Here is a 19,801-nt window from a genome sequence, read left to right on the forward strand (position 1 = left end):
TCCAAAGCTTTGACAGGCTTCCTATCATCTGTCAGATTTAACATTACAGGATCTAATGAAGTGTCTGTCCAGCTGAGGACAGCAGAATATTGCTTTAGTTCCTCAGCAGGAAACTTGTTTCATCTTGTAGCAGGCATATACATTGCTGTGCAAACGGGCAAGAAGCTATTAAGACCATCTGGTAATTTTCAGTAGCAGAAGACAGATGGAAAATCAAAGCAATTCAAAGGCTTGGGTCAGGGTGCCTAAAGTATTTTGGAATTTTTTAAGACAATGGGACAGTGGATTAGAATATTGGTTATTTAACTGAGAGCAATGAGTTACTAAACTACTATAAACAAAACTTAGATGTACAAAAGCTCCTTCATAGAATCATTTTGGTTGGAACAGACCCTCAAGATCATTGAGTGCAACCATTAACCTAACTCTGGCGCTAAACCAACATGCTAAGAACCTTGTCTCTATGTCTTTTGAACACCTCCAGGGATGGTGACTCCACCACTTCCCTGCGCAGGCTGTTCCAATGCTTCACAACCCTTTCTGTGAAGAAATGTTTCCTAATATCCTATCTAAACCTCCCCTGGCACAGCCTGAGGCCATTTTCTACCATCCTGTCACTTGCTACTTGGCAGAAGAGACCAACACCCTCCATGCTACAACCTCCTTCCAGGTAGTTTTGGACAGTGATAAATTCTCCCCTCAGCCTCCTTTTCTCCAGGCTAAACAGCCCCAGTTGCCACAGCTGCCCCCCATCAGAGTTGTGCTCCAGGCCCTCAGCAGCTTTGTCGCCTCCTCTGCACTCTCTCCAGCATCTCAGTGTCTTTCTTGTAGTGAGCGGCTCAAAACAAAACACAGGATTCAAAGTGGGGCCCCACCAGCGCAGAGTACAAGGGGATAATAATTTCCCTAGTCCGCTGGCCACACTATTCCTGATACAAGCCAGGGTGCTGTTGGCCTTTTTGGCCACCTGGGCACACTGCTGGCTCATCTTCAGCTGCTGTCAGTCAACATCCCCAGATCCATCTCTGCCAGGCAGCTTTCCAGACACTCTTTCCTGAGCCTGTAGTGCTGCGTGGGGTTGTTGTGACCCAAGTGCAGAACCCAGCACTTGGCCTTGTTGAATCCCATACAATTGGCCTCAGCCCATCAATCCAGCCAGTCCAGATTCTTCTTTCATCCACCCATCTTGTAAATCTACAGAGCAAGTTTCTCAAAACTACCAGGTTTAGGTTATTCTTCTTTTCTAAAGTAACTCTTCATAACAGCAACTCTTTGGCATGGTGCAAAGAATAACAGTTCTTGATTTCCTTCAAGCTACTGAAGTTGTCCACTGAGCAGAAACTAGCTAGTGGGCACTTTGTCGGTGCGCCAGTCACAGGAAGAGACCTTCAGCTCAGCATATTCTGCTCTCAGCTTTACAACAGCTAATGTGAGTGATATTTTTTCTTTAGGAAGGGACTATATAAACTTCAAGCCTTTAAAACAAACAAACAAACAAACACACAAAGAGTAAGCTTCTAGACACCCTATTCTTTTAGAAATGGAGCGAGTTCCTAGTTTCATGTTGACTCATCCTTCTCTAAGAGGGAAAAGCTGTTTCATATGATAAAATTGTTTTTGCTTTAACATGTACTTCTGCATTTCTGTCTCCTTTTTGTTTATTAAACTCTGGAGAGCATAAAATGCATCAACCTATTTTTTTTTTAAGTTTTCATGTATTCTTTTTATCTTTTGATATATTATCACTAGTGCACAAAATGGAAGATCCAGGCATATGCTGCTTTTTGTTCTAGGTACTAGAATTACTAGCACCAGGTCTTATGATTAGTCAGAATATACCAATCAGATCACTTTCAGTAATCTATTAAAAAAAAAAAAGGTATTAAATTCTATGCCACATGGCTATGCAGATTTTATTTTGCATTTGTTTTGCAAAACAGTATTTACATTCACATTAGTCACAACTGTGGAAGAAATTTTAAAAAAAGTGATATGTCCCAAATCCAGACCAGATCTTAAGCATGGAAGCTGAAAAGCTCAGGTAACATTTAGTTCTGCATTCAGTCCTATATTTAAGAAACAAAATACAGCCACTGGTCAACAGGAACATTCCTGCTATAAAGGAGAGAACATAAGAAGAAAAGAAAATGGAGACAACTGATACCTTTTACAGCCAGGTTTGTAATCTGGGCTGCCCAAAAGAAAGCTGCACAAACCTTCACTAAATATGGAATTGCAGACAAGACAGTCTGCGTTTGTCAAAGTGAGCAATAGCAGACACTACCTGTATGACCTCTTCATTTAAAACCTGCCAACAACAATTGTCTGTAAAGCTGTTTTCAGGTGTCTGGGCTAGAGAGAGGCTTCATGAAGGATGCCTGGATATACTGCTGAGTGGTTACTATTTTGAAGAAGGACTGAAAATGGACAATTACAATTAAAGGTCCAAAACAACTTCTTTAATGGCTCAGTTTCAGTCTCCTGTCACTTTTTGAATTATTTACATAAACCTAATTAAAATTCATCTGTTTGTGATAGGTGTTGCCCTTATATAGTCATCCTATTAAAAAAAAACCAAACAACAAACAACAAACCAAAACAAAACAAACCCCAGGTTAGTGTATTTAATATTTTTATAGCCTGTTTGCAATCATTTGAAATTTCTGGCTCTGAAGACCCTGACACGTGAGTTCTCAGCATGTTCATTGGTAGTTTTTGTTGTTTTTAGTATTATTTAATTTATCAGGACAAATAAAATAAATAGAATATGTGCTCCAGCAAAAAATATAGCTCACTTAGTAAGACAGAGACTCGTGCTTACTGACTTGTGGAATTGTCCCCTCATTGCAAGTTAGGAACACAATTCTTGTTTGCTATAATCTGTCCCTGCTTGTCCACGCCTTTACTGGCTGAGATAACTTCTCAGTTATGAAGATGTCCCATATGTATCATGAGAAGAAGAGAATGCAATGGCAACTAAAAATTATATTTGCTTCTATGTTTGAGGATGACATGATGCTACAGGGTAATAGTCAATAACAATAATAGGAGTTTCAGTCTCCTTGAGGCAGGAAATGGTCAGCAGGAAAAAGAAGCAGATGACAAGGGAAATCAGTACCCAACACAAACAGTAATATACCAGTCCCTTTTATCCAGACTGCTATCCTTTGGACACAATCCCCACATTTGGAAAAAGGAGAGTTTGTCTCCAAAGCCACCCCAAGACAAGAAGAAACCTTTAAAACAGATGAGTTAGAAGCAACTTATCAGTATCAGTGATGGGCACTTTATAACCATTTTCCTGATAAAAAAAACAGGTGAAGGACGATTAACTCTCTTGCTGTATTTCCTTCCATTTTTCTCTTCCCTAAACATCTCCCTCCCAAGCCTTCATTTGCTTAACTTCTATATATACATATATATGTCAAATGTTTGGTACAGTAAGCAGTCTAATCAGAGAGGTTCTATTTTTCTTTTTTTTTTTTTCTAATAGTATTTCTAATTGGCAGAGAGGTACATTTATTTCATTGGAGATGGCACAAATTTGCCAGGGGAAATAATTTCTATCAGTTTGTTTCCTTGAATAAGGCTTAATGCACTACTTTCTAGAAGCTCTGAGAGAAGCAGTGTGATAACATCTGGATGCTTTGAGACTTATTCAGAACAGGACTCTTATTACTCCCACATGAAATTCATTAAAACAAGCCTTCAAAATATTATCTACTGTGATATAAGTAAATGTTGATATAGAAAAAGACATTTCGGGCATAAATTAATTTTCAAGGCACATTTGGATGTACTAAGCCAATCCATTTTAGCCATTGTCTAATGACGTCCATAATTTTTTGACAAGACTGATATATAACTGGATGTGTTCAAGTTCTCATTTTTCCTGTAGTTAATGCTGATATGCTATTAGGCATATTTCAATGTAATATGCTTAATATGTATTGACAGTATAATTTAATTCTTTTCAGAAAGGCTGTTTTTACAATTACTTTTACATCAAGAAAGACAGCCAAATATACATGGTTAGAATACAATTGCCTTTATAAAAATTGGCATAGTTATCTGCCCAGAGATATTTCATATCCCATCCTGACCTGTGCATGTTTTTGTTGTCGCGGTTTGTTGTTGTTGTTGTTTTTTGTTTGCTTGTGTTTTGTTTTTGTTTTGTTTTGTTTTGTTTTGTTTCTATCTGAAGGTACTGAAAACAGTTGTGGCCAGTTTTTCCTGACTAGAGGAAACAGAGGCTAGCAACATTATTACTTACAACCTGCCTATTTTTTATTGCTAACTCAAATTCTTCTGAGAAATCTCTGATAGGACAGAAGCTTAGGATCATTATATAAAACAGAAATGCAAGTCCTTACTTTATCTTCAATGTAATTTATAAAAGAGCATCCATACATTTTTATTCTACTTTAATGAAACATTCTTTCTACCAAGAGAGACTAAGATAGTCTATTTATTATCTTGTAAAAACTCATTTTATTTTGCTTTCCTACTGGCTGGGTTGAAGGTCAAAAATGACTTTGTTTAATTCATTTATGTCTACTTTTGTTCACATGGATGCCTATTCCCCATTGAAAAGAGCCACTTAGTTCCTTATGTATTCAGTGTTATGCTCCTGTCATCTTGAATTTGGCAAACAATAACAGTTACAAATTAAACTATTCAACTCAAATTTAAGTGGACTGTAAAAATATTGCACTTCATTTTTTTCCATTAAATTATTAAAACAATGATCAGAGACTGTCAGTTCTGAAATATTTAATCTAAACTCAAATATTTAGTTTAAATTCTACTGTGTAAAACTGACAGTACTTGCAAAATCACCTTCTTGTTTATCTGTGTTGGCCACCTCAGATTTCTAGGCTACGCTGATGTGATATTTTGATTGTGTCTAATTCTCTTAGGTATAATTATTAAATTAAAAATTTATAGTGTTCGTGAATTCAGTAAATCATAATTATAATTTGGTTTGAAGACTATGTTGTTTAGGTATCAAGGATTATTAATTAAATTATTATCATTAGTATTGTTAAATACACATTTACATTTGCTATTTAAAAATCTCCTAAACCCAGACCCACTTCTACCTTTTAGCACACCAGAGTAAATTATTTTCATTCTGTCTTCTTAAAAAGTCTCTTAGATTTCTAAAAATAATATTCTGTCTGAATAGCAAGAAGTCCTTCTGACTGCATAGTATTTTCTGTAAAAAATATGGTATCAAGAGAAGAACATAATTCAGAAGAAATTATACTGTATCATGAGGAAATGTATCCTCAAAATGGCAGACTAGTTTGTGCCAGAAAGGCATTTTGGTTTTAGGATATTTTGCAGACAATACTTTCAGGAAAATGTTCTGTACTGTTCACCTGAAAAGTATTTTACAAATGAGTTGGTATGGAGATCTGGAGATCCTGCTCCCTAATGTATTTCATTGTGTACTTGCCATTAAGAATGTGAATAATCACACCTCAGGGACGCTACTTACAATTAATTATTTGGATTGGAGTATGAAGACTGAGAGACCACTAATTCACCACTGCCTTGAGAAAATAGTGGGCATCTGCAGTATTTTTGCAAAATGTGAAACTATATGTCATGTCATATTGTCCAGGTGTAAAACAGTAAGCAGCCAGGCACTTTATCAGCATTTTCTCTATATATGTTAAGTAATACACTCCAAATCTCCAAAAGCAGTCTATCAAATGGAAGTACCTAGAGTGTACCCAGAAAAAAAAAAGTGGCAAAATATAACCTAAAGTGACTCAATATTTCCCATGGTATTATTTTCCACTGCACTGGTCTAAAATATACTGACAGTTGCTGTTCTGAAATGGGGAAAAGCTCCACAAATAATAGGTAGGTCAAGGAAGTACTGTCTAATTTGCCTTCTACAAGCTAAAGCAAATGTAAGATACAATTTGTTAGAATTTCAAGTGCAGAAGGATAACTGTTAAAACGGTATTAAATAATTTAAGCAAAATAAAACATTTAAAAATCTAAAGTATTCTATGAACTACATTTTCAAAAAAAGAAAAGTGCGACAATATGTCTCTGGGACATATTCTGGGAAAACGAGGATGAGAATCTGATTTATATATGATTTTACTATACAGATGATGATATTCAGCAAAATTAGTGATACGTGCCTTTGGATAAGTAAAATAAGCCGTGTGTTTGTCTCTTCTTACAATGCAAAAGGTAGACCATTACATTTTCATATTGATATTCACAAAGAGCAAGTCTCATACACATATCATAAAGAGTTTTAAAAAACCACAGGCACTTCCTCAGGTTCATCATACCTGGAGGCTCATAGAAAAAAAAAATAAAAATTAAGCAATACGAGTATTAGTTAGTCTACAAATTGATTTCTTGAATGCCTACAAGTGGCATGATACCATTAGGATTCTCTATGGGGGGGAAAAACGTAGAAAAAAACAATGGGGAGAAGGAACTGCAATGGACACATCACAAATTGAGTACCATGACTTATTGCACATTTAGCTACAGGATCTGGAAAGCCGCCACCAACTGCAAACACAATGAAATCTCTGTGGGGCCCCCAGACCTAATTCATAAATATATACCTCCACTTCTTATTCACTCAGTTTGGATTTCCCTAGCAATATCGGCATTCCTTCAGCAATAACACAGTGTCTGCTAAAAACAGAAAAAAGGGCTTATAATTTCCTGGAACACACATCTGGGTTGCTGAATGAAGGGAAGCCTGTGTAAACACAGGTGTGGAAACAGATGGATGGGATAGCAGGGACATGAGTCTTATCTTGTGTTCTTCGAGGCTGAGAGGAATTTTGCCAGTGACTGCAGCAGGAGCAGGATGAGACCACAGTGAACAATCAGTCCTGTGTCCACCAGCAAGGCAGCAAATGAAGTAACAGCAGAATCCAGAATGTGTTCGCAGAAATGCTCTTTTTAGTAAGCTGCCCTGAGCCTTGCTGCTTGGGCAGTGCTGGATTTATTCCTTTCTCTTCCTCTTTGTAGGTGTTTTAGCTTCACACCAGCACACCAGTGAAGCACAAGGGTGGTTCAGCACCTGTGCAGCAGTATGAGGACTTCATTGCCCTGACACCATGGGGCTGGCAGCCGGACAAAACCACTCCTGCTCATCAATGTGCCCTGCAGTACCTTTGGGACAGCCTTAACCTTTATACTTGTGGGGGAACAACCTGAGGTGAGCTATAAAATAGCAAAAACCTGCATTTCTCCTTTGTTCCCCAAGCAGGAGCTTGCAGTCCATAGCGGTGTGTGTGTGACCACATCCTGGGGCTAAGATAAGGAGTGTGCAGAGAAGTGGAGGATCACAAGGCATCAGGGAGCAAAAGGCCTTTCCAGAAGAGAAGGAAAAATTGCAGAGCCAGATCCCATTTTGATGACTAAAGAAGCCCTAAGAGGCAACAGAGTAAGAGGAAGGAAATTGTTGGAAAGGAGTTCTTTCACTAAGGAAAACTTCTCTTTAGTTTCTTACGTTCCTGCATGTTTATTAAGCATGAGGCATTCTGAATCATCAACATATGTGACATTAAAGAGTGATTCTAATATAATTTACTCCAGCAAAAAATTGCCTTGTAGAAGCGGTAATACTCCAGTTTTTGCCAACATATAGGTACAATAAAAATTAGATTAGTGTTAGGCTCACTAGATACATTATTATTTCTGCTCTGTAAAGCCTCAATAAATGATGAACTGTGCTCCTCTATAAGCAAAATACTCACATTCTTGTGCTTCATCTGTAAAGACTTCAAAATGTTTGCATTTTACCAATTTTATGTGTCTAGTGAAAAAATCATATGCAATCTGTTCAGTAATTTCTCTCATCAAAAGAAACCTTTGAGTAATTTCTAATACAGTCACTTGGCACTGAGAGGAAAAGGTTCAGCAGGATTGAAACCTGGCAATTTCCTCTCTACCATTTACTACTGGGATTATAGCATAAATGAGTTTGAACTACTGAGGTATTAAAGAAGAAAACCACAAATATGCACTGAGACAGACAAAAAAAACAGGGGAGCGCTCAGTCTCTACTGCTACATACTTAAGAAAGACTTTACATTTTTGGTATTGTAAACTGCAGATACTCAAAGACATGAATCAGACTAAAAAAATAATTTAGGCATCACAACATCCTCAAAATACAATTACTTCCATATTTTACCTGCCTCCTGATTTTTATTTTTCATCCCAGGAAGACTGAATCTCAAGCTTGCAATTCAACTTAGCTGCAGACACACATGCAGTCAGGTTTTTCTTGCTCGCTGTATATAAGGGATAGCTGTAAGCACCTTCCCACTCCTTTCCAGTTTCTGAAGGTTGCTTTAATCTTGTTCAAGTGTGCTCTTGCCCCTTGCATTTTCTTCCCTTTCCCATCAATCTCATGCACTTGCAGTTCCTCTGTCTCACATTTCTTTGTACCACTCACAACCTGACTCTCACCCACACGCAGAGTCCACTCTCCACTGACCCCCATCTTACTCCACATGCTCTCCTGACCCCCCGCTATGGTTTTGTCCTATGTGCTAGCATAACCCTGACCATCAACTCTCTCCTGACTTTATTCATTCACACTTTACTCTCCCTACAGAAGCAACTAGAAGGAGAAGGTCATAATTTCCATTGAGGGCAACCTTCTTTTGCCTCACATGAAAACTGTGTCAGTCTCAGTGGGAGAAGTTTCTCTTTTATTTGTGCAAAGATGCATTTACTGCTTTACTGAAAGCAGCGGCAATCACAGAATCACAGAATGTTAGGGATTGGAAGGGACCTCAAAAGATCATCCAGTCCAATCCCCCTGCCAGAGCAGGAACACCTAGATGAGGTTACACAGGAATGTGGCCAGGTGGGTTTTGAATGTCTCCAGAGAAGGAGACTCCACAACCGCCCTGGGCAGCCTGTTCCACTGTTCTGTCACCCACACCGAAAAGAAGTTTCTTCTCAAATGTAAATGGAACCTCCTGTGTTCCAGATTGTACCCACTGCCACTTGTCTTACCATTGGTTGTCACCGAGAAGAGCCTGGCTCTATCCTCATGACACTCACCCTTCATATATTTATAAACATTATGAGGTCAGCCCTCAGTCACCTCTTTTCCAAGCTAAAGAGACCCAGCTCCCTCAGCCTTTCCTCATAAGGGAGATGCTCCACTCCCTTGATAATCTTTGTTGCCCTGCGCTGGACTCTCTGGCTTCTTTCCTTCAGCCATCCCAGTTCACAGTCCATCTCACTACCTGATCATCCAGTCCACACTCCCTCAGTTTAGCTGCAAATCTCATTCCTAATTACAGGAAACTGGGAGACATTTTAGAAAACAGAGGGAAAAGTGAAGGAAGACATCAAAAAATCCATAGATGTTCAGGAAAAATGAGTATTGCTGTATTTCCTCAAAAATAACAGACATGGTCCTGGGGAAATCCAATTAAAGCATCTGTAGAGTATTAAAATCCTGGAATACTTCTGAAATCCTCCACTGGTAACTGTGGGTCACATAATTTCATTGATGTAGAAATGGCTATATAACTGTGCAATATAGCAAAAAATAGCTTAAAGTATTCTTTATTGCCTAATTCCTGTCCCTTTTATGAAAATTCACATGAGCACACCACGTGAGCACAGAGATTCTAAGGTAACGCAATAAAAAAAAATTCTTTAAATGTCAGTAAAAGGCAAAAGAAAACGGATTGTTCTGAATCTTTTTGAAACAACCTTTCTGATGATCCATGTCTGTTCAAGACATAATTTATGGCATTCTCTTTAAAACATTTCCTCTGTGGTCACTACTGAAAGATTTGAAAGAACATAGCCTCAAATCATACATTTTTCTGGACATATTTGACAGCTAGCAATTGGGGGAATATTGTTTTCTGTATGTTGACTGCAGATTTGGAGGGAGTATAGACCAGTTAGCATTTCTTACACATGCCCATACACATTTTGTGTATTCCAACAAAGGGGGAGTGGGGGCAAGGGTAGGGTGTACATGGCCTGGGGAAAAAGACAGCACCAGAAATTATTATACTTTCAAATTCCTACTAGCACTTGGAGTAGACACATAGGATTATAATATCCTTCAATCAGTAGTCTAAGAAAACTTATTGGGATGAAAATTAGCATCCTATATGCTGCTGGGCTAAGTAGTGCCCCTGCACACAAAGTTCAAAAAGATTACATTCATGAACACGCAGGAAGGTTAAGGGATACGATGCTCTTCCCACAGGACTAGCAATGAACAAATCACATGATGTCTGTGGTTACTGTCTTGTATTACTCCTTCCCTCCAGAAAGGAGAAACCCGTGAGGACAGATGAGGAAAAAGGCACATGGCAATCTAAACCACATCTACGATGTCCCTCTACAGTCACCACTCTGCACATCTCTCAAAAATCAACAGAGAATGTAAAACAGAGGTGAACTGCAATCTGATTTAGCTACTCCATTGGTGATTATCGAGGCACATTCTTTTTGAGAAGAATTTCCAAGCAACTTTAAGGTTTATCTAGTTTCATATGAGACACATAACACCCAGATCCACACAGAAGCTTGTTTTTTAATTAAGAACAAAGATCAGGCAAGATAATTTAAATGTTTAAATCTTTTGTCTTCCAGGCTTTCACTCTCCCAACGGTCTACATTCAAGCCTCTCCCAAATACTGGTGATATGGCTGTGGTTCTTCAAAAATCTTGCCTTTCACACTAACCTCTAGCTCTCCCACAACTCCACAGAGTCGTAAGTTTTCTATTAATACAATGTGTCAATACCTGAACATTTTACACACTGTAAGGTTGAAAAACTTTCTCCAAATCCAAGGCAGGATGTTGGTGAACTCCTCCGTGAGTTCTAGGGGTAAGCCTGCCTGCCCACAAACTCCTCCTGAATCTCCCCAGAGTCAGGGCCCTTGGGAAATTCAGCTCTGGGAAATACCTGACATGCAACAGTTAGCATGTCTGAGCTGCGACTGGGAACTTCCAACGCATAAGACATTTAAAAACTGAAAAATTATCTGTTTAGGTATGGCACACCGCTCCCACCTGTGTGCCCTTTCCTTGCTTGTGAGAGCAGGGGTGTTCACATTGATTTATTGTGTCAGACCTGAGAGCTATACAGTTGAAGCTGAAGTTTCAAGTTGCAGTTGCTTAAATGGTACCTCAGTCTCAAACCTTCCATGTCTCCATTAGGCAAAAAAGGGGTTATTGGTCTTAGAATTTGAACACAGGCTTATTCATCCAGGTTACTGTTCCATTATTCAACTTCTCTCATGTCTCCTTTGGTCAGGAAGCTCTACCCATATTCCGATACACATTTCAGGAAAAGAGTGACTTTTCCAAAGAGAAGAGAATATTAGAGCCTTTTTTTTTCTGCTTTGACAAACCAAACCTTTACAATTCGCAGTTAACCGATGTGCAGCTTGTTTCCTCTCTTTTCAGCTGCAGTCAAATAGGTCATTCTTCTCTGGGGTCTGAAATCCCCTCCTGGGAATTCACAATGCTATATGTTATTTTTTTAAAACAGATCTGAATCACAACACTTTGGATCTCAGGGCACTTCCTTTCGCAGGCTGCCTCTCCCTGTGCGTTTGCACTTCTCTCCTTGTCTCTCCTCTCCAGGCTGTATCTAGCAGCAGCTGTAATCTCCCATTTGCCCCAGCAGCTGTCAGGCTAGGGATGAATTTGCCCTCATATTCTCACCCCTTGTCTCATCCCAGCTGTAGTGTGGATGAGCAAAACTGCAGCCTACTAAGTTCTTGTGGTGTCTGGATACTGCAAATAGCTTACTTTTTGTCTGCATTCCTGCTAAGAAGGGTAGCGGACAAACAGGATGAGCTAAGTAGTCATTTGCACTGCAACAACAGGCTGACAGTTATGTAAAATACTTTCATGTGCAATCTCCTCTGATCCGCTGCTGGTTCAGAGGAGTATTATGGTCAGATTCAGCATGCAGGCTCTTGCAAACTCATTTTCAAAAACTGGGGCACCGCTAAGCATAGAGAAGACCAAGACCAAGGTTGCTCCGTTTCTTCACCCTCAGCATTCACCTTTTCTTTCTCCTTAATCTCCTGTCTTCAGCATCTACAGTTTAAGCCTGTGGGATAACTGGTACAAATCACCTTGCAGAGGCTACTGCAGAGTGACAAGGCCTCCCGGCCAGATCAGTAGGGGTTGCTTTAGCATATTATTCTAAAATGGGATTAGTTAAGCAACCCTGCACCCCAATTCAAACACTGAACCCAATTAGCTTTTCTAAGCTTCCCACCTCTGTATACCAGCTAAATGCCACTGATTAGGCTTTCAATTGAATGTTTTCTGACAGGCTTTTCACTCATTTCTAGTGTGATTCAAGGTATTCAACAGAAAATTAATACAATGACCAAGTAACTGTAACTGTCATGGGCAGCAGTGGTACACAGAAGTGTTCGGTCAGCTTCTGGAAAGTAGCCTTGTTGCTTTTCTTAGCAGCAGACACCTATTCTATTGCGCAAAGAAAATTTACAGTCACAAGGAACAACATTTTCATATGCTCTATTGTTATACTAAAAAAAGAGATTGCTTTAATCCAGATTCAGATGTCTTCATCTAAATGAAAACCTATTTTTCATTAGGATTACCAGATTAATTTAATTTGGATTAAAATTCATGGCTGGTTTTAATTAAAATATATGTTAGATACATAGCCAACTAGTCAGATAGGGAGTCTGGTTTCTTATAGTACATACTGGAAGGATAAACATTGCTGTGCACTAAAATTCAGTGAAAAAGCACTAATAACAGCTTGAAATATTCATGAATACCAAAATAACCCATATAAATAATCGCCTTTTATCCACTGCCTGATTGTTTAATTCTTACAGCAATTTTTACCTTTTAGAAGTACTTTACATTTATGACTCAAAACCACTATCCCTTTTAAAAGAAAATGGCTCTTGTTATTTTAGCTTTAAATAGCTGTAAAATTACTATGTAAATTACGATATTTTTATTTAAATACTGTCTGTTAAATAACAGACTAATTAATTCAAAATAACTTAAAAATTCAGGAAGGTCATTCTGCATCTTCAATAACTATCCTCACAATAGTAAGCAAACTCTGAATGTCTTATTCAGAAATATTTTGTGCACTCTGCAGCTGGAACTGTACAAGCAAAAGACACTCAGCAGACTTGTTCTGATGTCTCTGTCTGATATCCGAACATGTTTTGTTCTAATGCATTCACTCCAATGGTATCATTTATTTTTTCCTACTCACCTCCAAAGTAAGAGCCGTCTGTCAGCTTCAGCTCCTTGTTGGATTTGGTGATGACACCAGCAACACCGTGCTGAATGAAATACATCTTTTTACCCACAGCCCCTTCTCGGATAATATAATCTCCAGGTTGGAACACCTCAAATCGCAGTTTGCTTAGCATGGCGGTCACAAAATTTGGGTCTGCATTAGCAAAAAGAGGCATTGTAGCAACCAGCTTCCGACAGTTGAAGTTGACAATTTCCTAAACAGGAAGGAAGCAAAATGATAATAATTGTCAGTGAATAAATACAATATGATTGGCATTGGGAAAAAAAAAATCTGCTTTCTTCACAAAGAAGTTCTTTATGCTGATATTGGACTTTCCTGTGTTTCTTTCTGTGTCTGTTTTTTAAATCTTTAATTATATTTTTGTTCTGTTTCTAGTGAAGTGATTGAAACAGAGTTCAGTCTGATTTGTACTTTTGAAGTGAAAGGTCGTCTTCTTCAGGCGATTTTTCACATTATTTATTATTCCCCTCAGATTTTAAGCATAAAAATACGACAGAAAGATGAAAATTAAATAGGAGTTACACTGCCTGACCACAAGATTAGCTGCTGCAATAGCTGTATTAAGTGATAAAGTTATGCAAGCCCTGTGTTTTCAAGCATTCCACCAGTAACATCTTTCTGATCAGAACCACTTCAGTGGTAACATAAATGCACATTACAGTCAGCTGCAGGGCTAGCTGAAATCAACAGGAAAATTTCCTTCCCAGAATTTAATTCCTTTTATGAATACAGAGGCATACAATCCTGCCCTTCAACGAAATACATATATAGCAGATCCTTATATGCAGAAAGCACTGGTATTTTCCTAAGATTGCTACAGGCCTTAAGGGCGTCTCCCACCAAGAATACTTATATTTACAGAGCCAACTACGAGCACATCTACACAAAAGTATTAGTATTGAAAAGCTATAAATATCCTACTTGTTTAAACAAAAAAATGGAACAATTTCTGAAAGACTTTCAAGCTCATTCTTACAGACTTTTCTTTGTCTTAGGAAAATTAACATGGCCACTTGTCATACAGATTTAACAGTGTATTGAAGAGCTGAGGCTAATCAGTATTACACATGGAGAGGGGCTCAGGGAGGCAACATCAACTGCGTTAGCAATGCAAACATGACACAGAGAGCATGTATGATCATCCGTATATAAACACACACAGAGCAAATAAAAGAAAAATACAACCAGCAGCCATCTAACTGCTTCGGAAAAATAAACATAATTTCACCATCAGTGGAGTATCCCTAGCATTTCTTACACTACGCCAAGGCTTTGTGAGTGGTGTAAAGGAGACATCCCATCTACCAGTGCTCTCACCCCCTTGACTGAGACCCATGCTGGAAGTTGCTTTTTTAACCTCCCATGCATCCGCTGTCTCACACTCACATATCTCACACATCCCATGCAGCCATCTCTCTGCGTAAGAAGCTCAGATATCTTTGTCCACAGTTCAGACAAACTCCTTGCTTCTCCTCCCACCCCCAACATGTGATGTCCTGGTTGCAGGCACAGTGGAGAAGTTGAGCTCTTCCCACAGTATAAGCAACAAACCATAGTGGGTTCTTCAAATCAGTGCCGTTGCATGTGGGAAGGAGGTGGGAATCTCCCTTTGCAGGTAAGCAAATGGCTACTGAGGCAATTAAGAGGCATGGGCATGATCTAAGAGCAATGCAACAACCACCTTTCACAGAGAAATTACATCCTTTCAAAATAAATCCAGTGGAACTCAGAAAAACAATGTGAAACAAACTGTCTCAACAGGCACCTAGGAAGCAGGAAGCTGTTATCTCCAGCAATGTCTTATTTTCCATTAAAAAAATAAAAAACAGTGCAAAATTATGTCCTTGTGCTAGTCCTAGGATAGATTTATGGTCTCTTCTGACAATCCTGCAAGAAAGTGTCACTATATGATGACAAAGTGGAAACAGAAGTGTCTCTAGGCAGAAATGAACATCGATTCGTAACAAAGTACAGGGAATCTCTTTAACCCTGGTCTCAATATCATCACAGCTATATACTTAAATAAATACTATATAAGCCTTTCCTCCTCCTTTTTCCTCTGCAATAAGTCAATGTGATTAAAAAAAATACGACTTTATACAATTATAATTTAATGCAGATTTAATTCCAGAATTATTGGGTTAAATATAGAGTGAATGAAGAGTAAGATGCTACATCTTCAGTCAGTCACTGAACTCCAATTGAATTCAGCAGGGATACAATTCCACCACAAACATTTTATCTGAGAATTATTTATAAGTGATGGAAATAGAACAACACTTCATTTCCTTCGGTTTTCACACTACTGCCTCCCTCTCCTCAGCCTCTATGCTTGCCATAACATCCCCTTCTTATGATTACTGTGGCATGCCTGAAACACTGCATCATGTATGGACTCCATGGCTAAGCACAAATGGGCTGGATTAAGACAGGAGGAAACAGATCTGAGACCAAGAGTAGACTTCTTCATGGCTGCATGAAACTTGAAAGGTACAGGAATACAAGGCAGGAATAGAAACAGAAAAGATGTGAGGAAAAGAGGACTGAGATGTGTAATAATGGGAGACTTCCACTTACAGCAAAGAAGAGCAGTCTGGCTATGACTCTCACCCAGTGCAGGCAAAGACAGGGATGCTATTGGTGTCACACTATGGAACAATACTATCTACGCACACGACATCAGAATCAGAGCTTAAAAAAAACCCACAAACTACTATTGCTTGTAAAAGCACATGGAAAATTTGATGCAAGATGTCTGCTGTTTGCTGAATCCTAAAGTATCTGAAGGAACAGCACTGCAAGGTGTGAACCACCAGAGAGATGTCATTGGCATTCAAGATCAGTGATGCCTGCTGAGTCATTAAGTCTAAAGGAATAATCCCAGGCTACCCCTTCTAGTATATTCTGTATGAGGGAAAAAATACTAAGAAGAGATTCCAGCTGACTGTCTTTCTAAGGGATGAGGAAAAGACTGTTTTCCTTTCAATCTAAATGCTCCATTCCTCAGTAAAGCTTCAGCCACCACCTCCCTCCCAAGGGAAAGCTATTCTCTGCTCCCACTGCTCGCGGTATGGTGGCGTCATGCGAGGAGTCCCAGACTGCATCCTCAGCACTGTATGAGACTGCAGAAAGGCAAGGCTGATGCTGGAAAGCTGGAAGTAATTATTACTTCTCTTGCCCTTCTCAAGGGCTTTTCAGTAGACTTGCTGCTTGTTTTCTGTTTCTGAAGTGAATAGCTTGTCTTACGTGTCCAGGAGGCAGAAAGAGGGAATTACTACAGAAAGCAAAAATTGACTGGAAATTATACAGAAGCTGGTGGGGACGAAGAGAGAAAGCTGGGAGAGTGGAAAGTTCAACTCCAGTCATGATCAGGAAGAAAGAGCAGCATAGACCTAGGTGGAGCTGTATTAAGACAGAGAGAATGGCAGGAAAGCAAAAAGAAGGGATACAAATATAGAAGAAAGGGAAAAAAGAAGGCAGGAAGGTTGGCTTTAAAAAGAGACTGAGAAAATGAAATTCCTGGAAAAGCGAGAACATGGGAGCACAAACCTGGAGAAAAGGTGGCTGGAGTGGAAGTTGAGAAGTGGGGCATATAAAGAAAAGGGAAACTGGGGAAAAAAAATTAAAAAAAAAAGAAAAAGAAAAAAGAAAAAAAAAAAAGAAGTGATCAATAACTCATCTTAATAGCATCACAGGAGAGAATGATATAGACAGAGGGGAGAATTCAGACCTGCAGGACTCCTCTCCACAGAGCCAGTCCAACCAGAAAGAAATTTATCTCATCTTGGGAATCCCAACAAAACACACCATTGTCACAGGATTTTCATCCTTGAAACATCATGTCCTCTTATGGCTCCAACTTCTGCCCACCTTTCTCTCTCAATATGTGATCTATATCTGGATATGCCCATGTACACACACATTACCTGCTCAGCCTGAGTTGCCTAATGAAGGCACCAACATCGCTATAAAACCACCCTGCTGTGGTAATTTCAGCCATTATATCCCAGTAATGCATTCATTTTGTTGGCTAGTTTTCTGTGCAAGTTTATGCTAAAGTACAAACTTTCCTTATTTAAGACATTAGAAGGTGGAAAATTACTGAGGGAGAAAGAAATGTGTCATTTTAAGTGCTTTGTTTTTCTTTAAAGTGTTCTTCTATTTAAATATGAGATCATTCAGAGCAAGTAAAATACATTTCCCTGAGTCTTAATCATAGGCAGTGCAGCAATTTCAGATTCTTATGTATTACTTTAAATACCATCTTGGGGAGAAAGAAACAGTAAAGATTATGAACGTGTTTTAGGTAATTCAGAAAGTATTAGGAGAAATAGTTCTGTGTTTTGAAAGGTAACATAAGAACAAACTGTCAAATTAAAAACTGACTTTTGTGCAGAGAAAAGTCTTTCACTCATATTTTCTTTGAGTTAATTACTTGAAGCCAGACTGGAACCAGATTATGCTGCCCAATATGCTATCTTAATTAAATGAAAGAATAATGATTTTGTCTCACCTCTACATGAATATAATACCAAGTGAATCCTGAAGAAAGGATTAGGAAGGTATTACATAGCTGAACTGGTTAAAGGGCAAGAGTGATTCAGACCTACATGGAGCAAGTGTTGATCCAGTTCAAGTATTGGTCTCTGTTACACAAGAACTAAGTCGGTGGTGCAATAGTCTGCTTTACATAAGAGATTGTTCGGTAATTACACTGGCTCCTGCTCCTTTATAGTGTGCTGTTTTTATTACTCACCTTGGCCTTCCTGGCTATTTTTTCAAACTGATGTTAAATGACCAGATATCATTATTTTGCATGGGTTCAATACTTCTGGATGACTGCTCTGATGCATCTCAAGATGTCACATTTACAGAGGCGGCTGCAAGGTTGTCCTAGCTGTGACCAAGCCACAAAGGTGCCCATCTTCTCTGATGGCAACTTTAACACTTTTTAGGATCTTTTCTCCAGGAGAAGGTTTTTAGATGGATGGAGTAGAAAAAAGCAAAGTTCTTCAAAGATCAGTGCTCCTGAAAGGTTCTTTGCTTTTTCCCACTAATAAAATTGAGCTAATAAAAGGTACTACTTCCATCTACACCCTATGTCCTTCTTATCTGTAGGCCACCAAAGCCTGTCTGTGCCTACACAATAAAATAGCTTAGTTTCATTAGGTCACTTCTACATAATATTGTAAAAATCTAGTGCATAACTTTAACAATGCACTTTTTGCTTTTCTGAGTCTCCCTTCTTTCGATTCTGCTTTCAAAGGATATGAAACTAAATCAGTCTTAATTTATTTGCCATTGAAACTCTCTTCACTGAGAAACCTATTTTTTTTCTCTTAGAAGTAACTCACAAAAGAAAAATTACTAAGAAGTGATTAAGAGCAAAACATGGGAAAAAGCATATTTAGAGACTTGGGGCTGTGTGAGCAGGTTAAATTTGTTTAAACCACTTTTTAAGGAGTCATATTCTGTACGTGTTCATGATTTTCTGCAATTTTTTAACCCATTGGTCAATTATAGTAAACTTTGGCAGAAAACAGACATCTCACTGATATTAAGTTCTCCCAGGTTTTATGACAGTAGGTAGTCAGGAGAACTAGGATTAGTACCCCACTGAGGGAATGACTACATCATTAGCTCACAACTTAGTTAATGCCAGAAAATCTGCATGTGGCAACAGGATGCAATATTCTTCATTTCTGGTGCACTGAAATTGTTCAAATTGCTTTGACACATTCTGTTTACTCATCTAAACATAGTGTATGACTTGAAAAATAAATTTTACTTAGAGGCTTTCACATGAGTACTAACAACCTTATATGTTTTTCTTTGAATGGGATTTCCATGATTTTTCAATTAGACTGATCAATTTAACACAGAGACTCTGCTTAAATTTTACTTAGAGTAGTTTTTGGATAACATAACTGAAGTCTAGAGCTGTATTGAGAAACACAATTATTTTTTTCTTCAGGAATTTGCTGTTTTGCCATTCTGTTAACATAACTGAATACTGCAGGTGTGTGTGTCTCAGAAAATCTCCCTGTCTAGCCCTTTTGACTTTAAAGACCAACAATGCCCTGTTCTGAGATAAACTATGTGTTTGACCTACAGACAAAGCATAAAACCTGAAAAAACTCTCATATCTAGGGCAAAGACAGCACATGTGAACTCAGTTGCCTTGAAAAAGAGTGGGTGAAGGAAGGCAGGAAGGCAGGAAGGCAGGAAAGAAGGAAGGAAGGAAGGAAGGCAGGAAGGAAGAAAGGAAGGAAGGAGACACTATCCATCCTTTTATTCACCCAGCTGTCCATCTGTTCCTTAACTGGGCTAGTTTTAAAGGGAATTCAGTTTTCATCTTGTTCAATGTTCTGAAATGCGCTATGTCTCTTAAGTTTGGTTTCCATCTGGGAAAGGATGAGAAGTATCAAAATGAGAACAGCAATACACGCAACATTTTAAGGTGGTCTGTACTTGTGAGATAGC

At 38.6% G+C, this 19,801-nt stretch overlaps 1 protein-coding gene across 1 annotated transcript in view; it reads right to left on the reverse strand.

Annotated features, from left to right (window-relative positions):
• HCN1 (hyperpolarization activated cyclic nucleotide gated potassium channel 1) overlaps positions 1-19,801 on the reverse strand; it is a 196,033-nt gene that overhangs the window by 10,347 nt on the left and 165,885 nt on the right. Inside the window, exon 6 of the mRNA XM_065045178.1 lies at positions 13,271-13,511. Coding sequence (XP_064901250.1) covers positions 13,271-13,511 — 241 coding nt within the window. The remainder of the gene's footprint in view (positions 1-13,270; positions 13,512-19,801) is intronic.

The sequence above is a fragment of the Columba livia genome, chromosome Z (genome assembly GCF_036013475.1).
Source record: "Columba livia isolate bColLiv1 breed racing homer chromosome Z, bColLiv1.pat.W.v2, whole genome shotgun sequence".
Classification (NCBI taxonomy): domain Eukaryota; kingdom Metazoa; phylum Chordata; class Aves; order Columbiformes; family Columbidae; genus Columba; species Columba livia.